This window comes from Xyrauchen texanus, chromosome 3 (genome assembly GCF_025860055.1).
Source record: "Xyrauchen texanus isolate HMW12.3.18 chromosome 3, RBS_HiC_50CHRs, whole genome shotgun sequence".
In the NCBI taxonomy this organism is placed as follows: domain Eukaryota; kingdom Metazoa; phylum Chordata; class Actinopteri; order Cypriniformes; family Catostomidae; genus Xyrauchen; species Xyrauchen texanus.
Genome location: NC_068278.1, coordinates 43981424 through 43993063, shown reverse-complemented (window position 1 = coordinate 43993063; position 11640 = coordinate 43981424). Strand labels below are relative to the sequence as shown.

At 37.3% G+C, this 11640-nt stretch overlaps 1 protein-coding gene and 1 long non-coding RNA gene across 2 annotated transcripts; one reads left to right on the top strand and one right to left on the bottom strand.

Moving 5' to 3' along the window:
- Nucleotides 1-1545: 1545 nt before the first annotated feature.
- On the bottom strand, nt 1546-7300 carry trmt2a (tRNA methyltransferase 2 homolog A). The gene is made up of 12 exons (XM_052104133.1): nt 7182-7300; nt 6375-7012; nt 6110-6218; nt 5355-5536; nt 4439-4553; nt 4209-4324; nt 4018-4129; nt 3305-3427; nt 3059-3134; nt 2829-2945; nt 2372-2468; nt 1546-1717 (listed from the first exon to the last, which is right to left on the bottom strand). Exons 2-12 carry the CDS (start codon nt 7004-7006, stop codon nt 1546-1548), a joined length of 1851 nt encoding a protein of 616 aa, XP_051960093.1. The 5' UTR covers nt 7007-7012; nt 7182-7300.
- A 142-nt stretch (nt 7301-7442) lies between these two features.
- On the top strand, nt 7443-10226 carry LOC127627711 (uncharacterized). Its single transcript, XR_007968566.1, has 4 exons — nt 7443-7698; nt 8057-8264; nt 8411-8520; nt 8602-10226. It is a non-coding gene; the product is annotated as an uncharacterized LOC127627711 (long non-coding RNA).
- Nucleotides 10227-11640: the final 1414 nt, after the last annotated feature.

Here is an 11640-nt window from a genome sequence, read left to right as displayed (position 1 = left end):
CAACATTTGTTTAATCTGCACACCTCCAACTGCTGTTCAGAAATGTACTAATGTTAGAACTGTTTGCTTGTATGAAATGAACAACCCTTTATTTTTTTTTTTTTAATTGAGTAGTAATGCATATCAATGGCCATCTTGACTAATTTTTAGTAGTGTTGTCTTCAGTGAGCACTGCAGAGAAAACACAAGCACAAGTGTTTGAGGTACTGTAGTTATTAAGGGAGATAGGATGATAGTGTGTGCTTTTTTTTTTTTTGATGTGACAGTTATGCTTCGATATAATCTTAACTCTTGCATTAGAGACTGGTTGTTAATTCACACAAGAAAAAGTGTTTCCCCTTTCATTAATGTGTTTCAAAAGGGAAACAAATCCCACTCAAATCTACATTTGTGATGCTATACGTTACGTACAGTATTTGCTGTGGAGTGATGCTTGCTTTCTTGCATTGATACTCTAGAGAAAGGCTTTTTGAAGCATGTGCTTATTTGCGTGTTTAAAATAATTTTGTATGGTTTGTGTACATTTGCCATGGTGATGAGGTGATTGTGTGCTAATTTTATTTAGGTTTTATCACTTTGGTGTATTAAATAGCTTGAACCACAATCATTATTTCAAAAGGCAGTCTACCAACAAAAAGTGGTAACTCGGTACCTCAAAAAAAAAAAAAAATCAGACCATGTCATAATATTCAATAGCTTGAAGAACAGTGTGAACCAAAGCTTTAACCGTCTTAAGCAGTCTTTTTTTTTTTTTTAATACTGCTGCATAGCTATTCATAAATTATATTTAACACATATATGGAACACTATGTTAAATAAGGATAAAAAGATGCAATAACTGCTGGATTAAAATATGTTCCCTGGTTGAATAAAAACTCCCAAAAATCACAATTATTGGGGAGGGATAAAAATGTTCTGGCCTTGTTGAGATATGACACCAAGGTCTTCAAAGTCACTGTTTTTATGCTGAGAGGGGGGGAATCAGGTTTTCTTGGGACAGAGACTAAATAAAACCATCATTGGGTTTAGTATTTTATTTGGTGTGCTTCTGAATGTTTACCGCATCTATGAAGGCACTTTCCTGTTTCCATGAGCACAATACTTCTGCCATGCTGATAAGAGTGCTTAGAGAATGTGCTTTCCCTATAAATGTCTTGAGTGTATGACTTGTTCTGTCCGTCTTGCCAAGTGTGTATTAGTTGTATGAAGAAACATCCTTTTTAGTTGTAATAATTGAAGAGATAATGTTGAATAATTTAGCTGCAAGTAACGTTGCCTACATTTTTTATTGTTACATGATTTCTGATACACAGTGATTTGTTTATGCAAATAAATCATGACCAGAAACTGACTGTCTTGAGCTGTTTTTGACTGGGTTTTACTGCAAACATAAAGGAAACTATACAAGGTTGTAACTTCAAATAAGAAATGAACATTTGACAGTTAATAGTTTCAAACAATACCATCTGTATATTTGTATGGCCATAAAGTGTGTTGTGGCAGAAGAGTAGCTGTCATGACTTGGTAACTAATTACTGCAGAGCTTCAGTTCTCCGGGTTCTGCTGTGTCTGACTGTCAGTGCTGGAACTGTAGTCCACCCTTTCAAACAGCAGGATGGTCTCGCAGTGCATGGTCTGGGGGAAGAGGTCGACAGCCATAGCTCTAACTGGGCGGAAGGGAGCTCCTCTCACACGGTTAGAAGGAGCTCTGCAGAGACTTTAGGTTGAAAGAATAGAATAGAAAATAATTTATAATTAAAATATGTTTTTAGATTATCACAAAGTAAGCTGATGATTCGATGCAGCATCTATAAAATCCTTTGAGTATTTAAAGTGCACTGAGTTTTCCTTTTTTTTTTTTTTTTTTACCAACTCCTAAACTTTAAAGAATTAGTAGTAGTAAAATATAATTTTTTGGAAAAAATATGCTTAGATATGTGTGCTTTACTGGAAAATGGCACATGTTTTGAACAGTTGACCTTCCTCAGTGCCGGTCGTTTTTGACGTTTTGTATAGCATATATAACTGGTCCTGCTTGACCTGCTCTGAGCAGGATTCAAACTGGGGTCTCCAGCTAACGAGGAGGCTAAAGACAATATTTAAAAATGATGTACACTCACATGAGACGACGACTCTAATAATAACAGTCTTAAAGTAAAAGCTGCTTTGTTCTATGGTTCTATGCATATGGTGCTGGGTGCACATTCACAAGCACCACATGTTGAGATCAAATGACCAGATGAATATTACTCCCTTTATCTCAATAATCCTTTGTAATTGGCCACTTTCACTAGTGGAGAACTTCTGTTTTGGCATAATACTGCATCTTAGCCACTAGGCATCACCACAACATAAACAGAAATTAACTTACTCAATAAAATTATTCATAGCAGCTTTTGCATTGCAGGCCACATAGATGAGTCTCTTCAGATGCTCTGCTCTTCTGATCGCAAGAATAACTTTGGAATCTGGTACGAGTAGAAATGATACATAAAAACACCACATCCAAAAATGCAAAGCATTAGATAAATATTATACATTTCACCTAAAAATGAAAATGATGTTATCATTTCCTACACAGCCTCATGCTGGTCCAAACCTATATGAATTTCTTCCATGGAACACAAAATGAGATGTTAGGCAAAATGTTAGCTTTAGTCATCATTCAATGGAAGTGAATGGTGACAGGCTAAAATTCTGCCCAACATCTCCTTTTGGGTTCTTCAAAAGAAAGTCTTACAGGTTTTTACATGACTGAGCAACTTATGACAGATTTTTCATTTTTGGTTAAACTATCCCTTTAATAATTTAAAAAGAATTGTCCTTACGTAGCCCCGCTCTTGGAGGGTCAACAACTGCAGTGACGTTGGGGGATACAACTGCATTAAGAACAGTGGGGAACACATCCTCAGCCTTCCCACAGTGGAATTCTACATTGGTCAAGCCTGAAAAAGTACATTTGGAGTCAGAGCATAAACATGAAGAGAGAATAAACGGACCGTGATATTTTTCACAATCTTGATAGTAGTTTTAATTTTTACGGCACTCTACAACCTACCATTAGCTTCAGCGTTAGCCTTAGCATCTTCCACTGCCTCCTGACACAACTCTATCCCAATCACCTTCTTCACCCTCTGTTGATGACAGATGGAAACCCAGAAACGGCTCAAATTCAGAAATAAACAGTGACATGAAAACAACTGTGGCTAAGTTTAGGCTAACTCTCTTTCTGAGAACTGATTGGCTCCGAGAAGAGTTTTCTGTTACAAAAGTAGTTGTGTATTCTGAGATGCAAAGACCACACCTTTGCCAGAGAGATGCCAATGGTTCCTGTTCCACAGCACACATCCAACACAGTGCTGTCCTCATCTAGTTGAGCCCATTCGCCCACAGCAGAATAAAGAACCTCAGCCGCAGGGGTGTTCGTCTACAAGTATCACAACAGAAATATCAGTAGGACATTTAAACTTAAAATCAGTTCTCTACTAATGTACTCAAAAGTTAAAATGGAGATGTTAGGGGCTGTTCAGTCTCAGTCACCATTCACTTTTATTTTATGGACAAAAGAAACAATGGAAAGTGAATGTTGACCGAGGCTGAACATTACACCTAACATCTCCTTTTGTGTTTCTCAGAAGAAAGTCATATAACAACATGAGGGTTTTAGAGTAAATGATTTTCATTTTTGGGCGAACCTTTAATATTCTGAATAATGTTGTGACACGCCCCAAAGGAATAAGACACAGACAATTTAACTGTAAATTTATACCATAATCTTTACTTCAGTTCAATCTTGTGTCATATATACTGCATACTGTGTATTCAGTATATTGTGTAAATTGCGTAGCTTGATTATAATGTATTTCCTCTGTAGTTCTGTATTTATTTGTGGTACTGCCTATGTACTGTAGTGTCTCTCTTCCAAATTTTCCATACAGCATCAACAAAGTGCCTGTCTGACTTATGTTGGCAGAGATTTAACTGATCACAGCATTAGTTCCACATTAGTAGGTTCACCTGGAAGAATGAATGAGGAGATATGCGGAATTTCAATCCGAGAAGCTCTTCATGAATACATTCATCCCCAGACACATGCTCACATGGCAGGTCCTCCGTACCAGCAGATGTCCTGGATCAAGTGAATAAATGAATGAATGATCAATTGTTACATTTGAGATGTGCCGGCTTTTTTGTATCACTGAGCTTACCTTTGTCCCATTCTCACAAAATACAATGATGTGATGCCACTTTCTTTTCCATCGCCGTCTGTAAAATAATGTCGCAGGTTTCTTTTCAGTTCCTCAAGTTCTTCTTCTTGGAGTTTCTAGGTTGTTTAAAATAGTAAGTGGTTTAAAAAATAGAAATAACGACATCATAATTTGTTAAATATATATGAAGTGAACAGAAATATAAGCATTAAATACACATCTCTCCTTACCTGTGGATTGAAGAAAACAATGGCCATGGTTTGCTTTGTCCTACACGTCCGCACTGTTAGTTGCCGCCAGTGGCCCTCATAAGTCTCTGGACTGTATACTGCATATGGAGTTGTCCTGTTTAGAACAACAAAATTGATTAAAGTTGAAGTGTGTAATTTCTGTGCCACTCTTTTCAATGTTTTCTCCTATGTGTTTTTACAATGGCATTTTTGGATTTATGAGTAAAATGAGGTCTGTGTGGTAAATATTACTTGATTATAGGTAGACGTTTTGTTCTACAACATAAATTACACACTTTCATGATTCAGACAGGAATTTTGAAGCTACACTGAGGCAGTACAAAAAACACATGGCAGCTTCAAAATGTATATTTGAGGCATGAAAGTGTGTAATTTATGTTGTAGAACAAAACATTAGTCTACATATCTTCAAGTAATGTTTACCACAGACCTTATTTTGCTCATAAATCCAAATCTGCCACTATAAAAACCCATAGGAAATTCCTGAGGGAACCCATGGCGAATTAGCCTTCCAGGTTCTCCTACAAATTGACATCATGGCTGAACAGCTTTTTGTTATAGTGTCGGTATGGAGGGGTCACTCAAATCAAACAGAGACAGTTTTACAGTTTTTGATAAAATGAACCTACGAATGGCCTACATAAAGTTGTCTCTGCATATTAGGCTGGGATAAGAATGAGAAAGTATTTAACACAACAAAAGTTACACACTTTAGCTTTAATAAGTTGAAATGCAAACTTTTAATATATTTCTGAAATTATCTTTTCATTTTTTCCACTTACAACGTTTAATTGACAGACACACAAATTTGGTTAAATTTGGAAACAGATGCTGTCATATAGGACTAACTGTTGTTTATTAAATTCAAGAAAACAGATTTTATTTATTTATTCACCTGATGAATTGCTGGAAGGCCTGGACGACCATCTTGGCCTCAGAAGAAACATGGCTGGTTTCTGTCGGACTCACTACAGCACAGGATCCGCCTTTATATTTACCCAAGCGAAAGCCCACGGTCTTATCCTCTCCATCCGCTCCCACTCCAATCACAAACTCACACTTATTTCTGTACTCCATCTGCAGGTCAGAAGGACACCAGTACAGTGTGTACAGTGACAAAGCACACTGAATCATCACACTGTCTGTATTTGTAATGATTTAATTAAACTGATTATTTTGTACTAGTCCGAACAGGTTGGAATTCCATGTGCAAAGACATAAGGGAAAAAAGTGCACATTAATAAGATCTTAAATATTTTAGAGCTGACACATAGGGTGAAATCTGGTGAAATATGAGGGCTGGTTTGAACACCCACCAGTCTGTGTATCCTGTGTCAGAGCCCTTAAGCATGTATCTGGGGACAGAAGTACACGTGCTTTCACTAGAAACCTTTACCAATCTCTTACAAAAATGCACTGCAACAGTACACGGGCAAAACAAAATACACAGAATAACACTGTACAGTACACATACCATGGTACTGACTGATTACCATATTATTGTACCATAGTCTTTACATGTCCATGTCCAAGGTACTTACCATTCTTACAAAGAATACCATGGTACTTTTCTGTTAGTGATGATACTACAAGTTTATGAAAGTTTGATTGTTATAAGAACCGTTTTAGGTGAGCACACAGGAGTGATACCTGCACAGGTGATGGCTGTATGGGCTCCAGTGGGCAGCACATTTTGTTACACTTCTCTTTCTGAACAAACAGCCATGGCAGCATGGCTTTGTTGTTGTTGCCAATTTCTCTGTGCACAAATAGAATACAAACATGTCATGTGCGAGGAAACTGGCAGGAGCATTTTTACTTATCAAAATAACTGTTGCTATACCACCAGAAGCATTGGGGGATGATTTTGTCATGCTTATATAACTGGACACATTAAAGAACATGTTGTTGATACCTGGTCAGTTTCTGCAAAATGTCCTCCACCTCTTGCTGCTTCCTCTTGAGCTGTTCCTTATAAGGCACGTTCCACAATGGCGTCACTGCATTGGCAATCTGGATATTGAGAGACTCTTCTTCTACCTCCTTGCTACCTGCAGCACGCTTTGCATCAGGTTGCACACCCTCCGTTTCCTCCTCTTGTTTCCTCTTCTTTAGAATGGGATCAGCTTTGGGCTTGGCGAGCCGTACACTTAAAACTTTATTCTTCCACTGCATTCCATGGACTGCCTTCATGGCCTTGTCCCTTTCCTCCTGGTTCTTAAAAGTCACAAAGGCAAACATCTGTTTGCTGAAAAGCTTGACTTTGTGAGGACTGATTCCATGTTTGTTTAGGAACTTCTTCAGGTCATTAAAGCCAATGTACTTGGGCAGGTTCTGAATCTCAACTTTGAATATCTCTGATGTGAAAAGATCCCCTTTGGTATAACGGTAGACATTGGAGTCACCACCTGTTGCTCCCTCTCCTTCTGCTGCTGGCTGATTCTCTTGGTTTTTCTCCTCCATCAAGTCATCTGTAAGAACTGATTTCTTCTCTGTGCTGGGTAATGGATCAGCAGGGGCACTGTTGTCAACAGCAACATCTGCCATGTTGCTCTGTATGAAAGACCAATGAAACGTATTATTACACTTACAAATATTGTTCTGTGTTTGCTAGTTTTACTATGGATTATCCATGCTGCATTAACAAAATCAACGAGAATTCTTATGGAAATTAAATGCAAACAAACTACGAGCAAAGTTATTACTGTTATATTTAACAAACCTGTGTTGTCAATCGCCTTTTTATTATTCAGTATTCTACAGTCATATATCACTATGAACCAGAACGGAGCTCTACAAGCACTGCACTTCTGCATACATGCAAGCTGCCATCTTTAAAATAAGAACACGTGTCAAAAGCAGCGTATCGTGGTCGAGGCTAGAAGGTTGACCGTTGGGGTGGGAAAGTATCGCGAGAGTTGCATTTAAGCTTACTAAAGAGTGGTTTAGTAGATTTAGGAGTAAGCTTTAAGGTAAGGGTTATGTTAAAAATTAGGGGAAGGTGTAGGGTTTCTGTAGGTCTCTAAATAAACACAGTAGGTTCGTTTGAAATAAGCAAGTTCAGTGCAGAACCGATCACCAGCAGATCTATGCCGGTGTCGTGAGCAATCCAGTACCCCCTGAAAAGGAGACATATCCAGCTGCAGACCCGCAGCACCACCAGTTTCAGAACCCCAGCGCCAGAACCTGAAGTGAGGGGCGGAGTTATTGACAATGAGACAAGCATGGCGGAGAGCATGGTGAGTTGTGTAACGTTGTCTAACGTTTTTGACATCATGTTGTGAAACATTATCGCATATATTAAGTTCAGCGTTTATCTGCTAAATATTTAATTTGTGCATAACTTTATCATCTTAATGAAGCTTGAATATGTTGTCATACTTTACTGTATTAAAAAAAAATTCTACGGATGGTTCGATACATTTTTGCGTGTTGTAAATGGGCCTTGCGGTGACGTTTTGAAGACATCTTGTGAAGCTGTTAAAGTGTTTGTTCCACGTTCCTCTGTTATATGCATTGTTTGTGAGTTAATGTTACCTTATAGTTGAGGGGTTTTTTTACGTTGAGATTATTGTGTGGTGCTTTCATCTCTTGTAGAGACATTTCGAATGAATGAAGACCACAAGGAAAAGGCCCGCAACAATCTCCTGGAACAGTCAGAAGCTTCCAGAGAGCCCTTGTTCTGACGATTTGTGCTACCCATCGATATGTGCAACTTACTGGTTATGCGCATGTGCAGACTCACAGTTTTGTTCTGCGTGACCACGCCCATAAATCTATGCATCCTTGCTGTGGAGACTTGACGGTGAGCATTGCAATATCTTTAATCCTTTTTTATTACATAATTTGACATGTGAACGTGTAAATGTTAGCATGCACACCTTATTTTCAGCATAATATAGCAATTAGCTATGAATGACCTACGTTCATCGTGTGTTCTACTTCTTTCAGAGTTTTGAAAGTTTGGAAAACTAAACCCACTGTTTCTAGGGAATGCAGATGATTACTGCGTTGTATGCTCCTTGCTTGAAAAAGATGCAGATCAGAGCATGATTGAAATGGTAAAGTATAACATAAAAATGCGTATATATTGTACCTCAATGAGTTTTATGTATCTAATGCTGATTTTTATTTTTTTGTAGGTGCAGTGTGATTTGTGCTGTAGGTGGGCACATTTTCAATGTGCCAAATATGAAAAAGATAGTTGTGCAACATATACATGCAAAAAGTGCCAGAGTGTGTGAAATGTGTACAAAGTAGGTAGCAGCACTTGACACGTAAGTAATCAGAATGTGCTAATGTTCATGTAGTGTGATATGGCGTGAGGCTTTAAAATAAATAAATACATTTTATTTGGAGTACTTTCATCATTTATTTAGTTTAAAAAAACTGGGAGCATTATTTGATAGGGCACGTTGGTCTATCAAAATATGCAACTCCTGACATCTTAAAGGCATAATTACAAAATATCTCAACATACTCTCCATATTCATAAGGTGCATATGGAGTGAGTAGTGATGTAAAATAAAGTGAATTTGCACTGGGAGCATTATTTGATAGGGCACGTTGGTCTATCAAAATATGCAACTCCTTACATCTTGAAGACATTATTATGTAGTATTGTTTTTTCTAATGACAGTGAACATAAGGTAAATATTCATGTGTCAAAAAATGCTAACTACCATATGAATATTTGTACGGTCAGCCAGCTGAACAAGAATAACTGAAAGTTTCAGTTAGGAAAGGTGTGCTTTGACAGGTCAAAAATGAATATTTTATGATAATTTTTACTTTTCACACAGTTTTAAAAATAAAAACAGTACAGTATACAGTACTCATAACTTATAATTTTATTATAATTGTATTTCATATAATATACAATAATGTCATTTTTACTTGTTATATCAAATTTGATAATTGCTGGTTCATTTAAAATATAAAAATATGCTCCCCATACACTTACCCTGTTTTAAATGAAATAACGATGTCTTAATATTGTGAGATTTACATCATTATGGAAACAGTAGCTAGAGAATGAATCGACATTCTCTGTGATCGATTCGCGCTTGGGTAGCATTTTTCGACAAGGCAGCACAAATCGTCAGACTCTGCTATCGATTCGCGCTACGGTAGCATTTTTCGACAAGGCAGCACAAATCGTCAGACTCTGCTATCGATTCGCGCTACGGTAGCATTTTTCGACAAGGCAGCACAAATCGTCAGAACACCCTTTCTATTTCATTTTGTGTTCAGGGATGACATGGAGTTATTTTAGCAAGAATGTAAGGACAAAATGGGCCTGAGAGTGAATTCCTCATTTGATACATTTTAAGTTTAATTTATACAGGATTGTCATGATAAAATGGGCCTAGGGGTGAATTGGTCATTTGTTGTATATATTTTTATTGTTTCTTTTAAAATTATGCTGAATTTTCTCTCTTTTTTTTAGTTTTTTGACATGTTTTATTTTACATAAAGAAAAATGCATGCTGCACATGTTCTTGTGAAATAAAGTATATTTTATATAAAATGCCCATAAGTTTCAAGCATTTTTTTTCACCATCATGATCAGGAAGTAACTCTCATAATACAATGAAACGGATAACTATATACAATTATATTACACAAGATCAATGTTTTAAAGTGCTTATTGTACTGTACCTTAAAGAATCATTATAACATACGTATAAAGTATGGTGTTTCGTTTGTAATAAAAGCAAAGTACTCTCCAAAACGTTAGGTGGCGCTACTCGGTTTCGAACGTAAGCTCCGCCCCTCACTTCAGGTTCTGGCGCTGGTGTTCTGAAACTGGGGTTCTGAAACTGGTGGTGCTGCGGGTCTGCAGCTGGATACTATTGCTGAAAAGCGGGCCACCAGCATGGCGGGAACTCCGTGCCAAAACCCAAACGTCCGACCGAACAAAATTAAACCGGATCAATTTAACCGGATCACTCCGGATGGAGTTTTGGCTATTCAGCGCAAGACACTCATACTTTGAGTCAGGGGACAAAGCTGGAAAACTTCTGGCTAGATATATAAAATAGAGAGAGTCTTTTTCTACCATTCCCTCTATGAAATCTGTTGGTGGTGAAATATTTACCTTGGCCATTGATATAAGGCTTTTAAAGAATTCTATCTTGATCTCTAAAGATCCATGTCTTCATCTACTAACTTTGTGGAACCATTAGAACTCCGTAAACTGAAAACTGAGCATACAAATTCTCTTGATTCTGAGATAACCTTGGAGGAGATTGGCGAGGTAATTAAGGCCTAACCTATAGGCAAGACTCCGGGGCCAGATGGCTATTTTGCTGAATTTTTTTAGATCTTATGCTACAGAACTGGCTCCACTTTTCTTAAAAGTTATACGTTTATACAAATGTCTAACCGATTAAAGTTATGAAGTTTCTTATAGTTTTCTTATACTTTTATTGGTTGGTTTAATTTACTTTGTAGACACCAATACAATACAAATGAATGGATTAATTTCAGATTATTTTACTCTGGATAGAGGCACCCTGCAGGGTTTCCCTCTTTCTCCATTATTGTTCTGTCTTGTCCTGGAACGATTAGCTGCCGCGATAAGAAAGGAGGATGACTTTCCAGGGGTGGTGGCGGGAGGTATGGCGCATAAGCTTTTGCTTTATGCAGATGAGATTTTGTTATTCATCTCCGACCCTACTAGATCTATGCCTTGCCTCCACATACATATTAATTCTTTTTCTAAATTCTCAGGATACAGTGTTAATTGGTCTTAATCCAAAGCTTTGCTTCTGACAGCATACTGCCCGGTAACGGCTTTCCAGCCGGGCACCTCCCAGTGGCCCAAACAGAACATTAAGTATTTGGGTATTTTAGTCCCTGCAAATTTGTGTAATTTTATAACAAATATCTCTCATTTTGTTTTGGCTCATTGTTTGTACGCCACCGACATAAAAATGTATTAATCTTAATTAATTACCAAGTTTAGCCTGTCTGTGCGCAAAGATTCATCTGAATGTAGGCTTATATGTAAAATTAGAATGCTTAGAGTTGTTTTTAATAAACCTTATCACTTTGGCATCCAAGGGGTTCATTTGTGAAAGATTATGTCATTTAATAATTGTATTAAGATTCATCCGGTGTTGATATTTCTCTTTAGTTCTTGAAATAAAAAATAATATTTAGATTTATTCACTTTT

Coding starts and splice junctions, on each gene's coding strand:
- trmt2a (XM_052104133.1), bottom strand. CDS start 7,006: ATGGCAGATGTTGCTGTTGACAACAGTGCCCCTGCTGATCCATTACCC. Junction 4,325..4,438: donor TTGTTTTCTTCAATCCACAG/GTAAGGAGAGAT, acceptor TAAACAACCTAG/AAACTCCAAGAAGAAGAACT. Junction 2,946..3,058: donor GGCTAACGCTGAAGCTAATG/GTAGGTTGTAGA, acceptor GTACTTTTTCAG/GCTTGACCAATGTAGAATTC.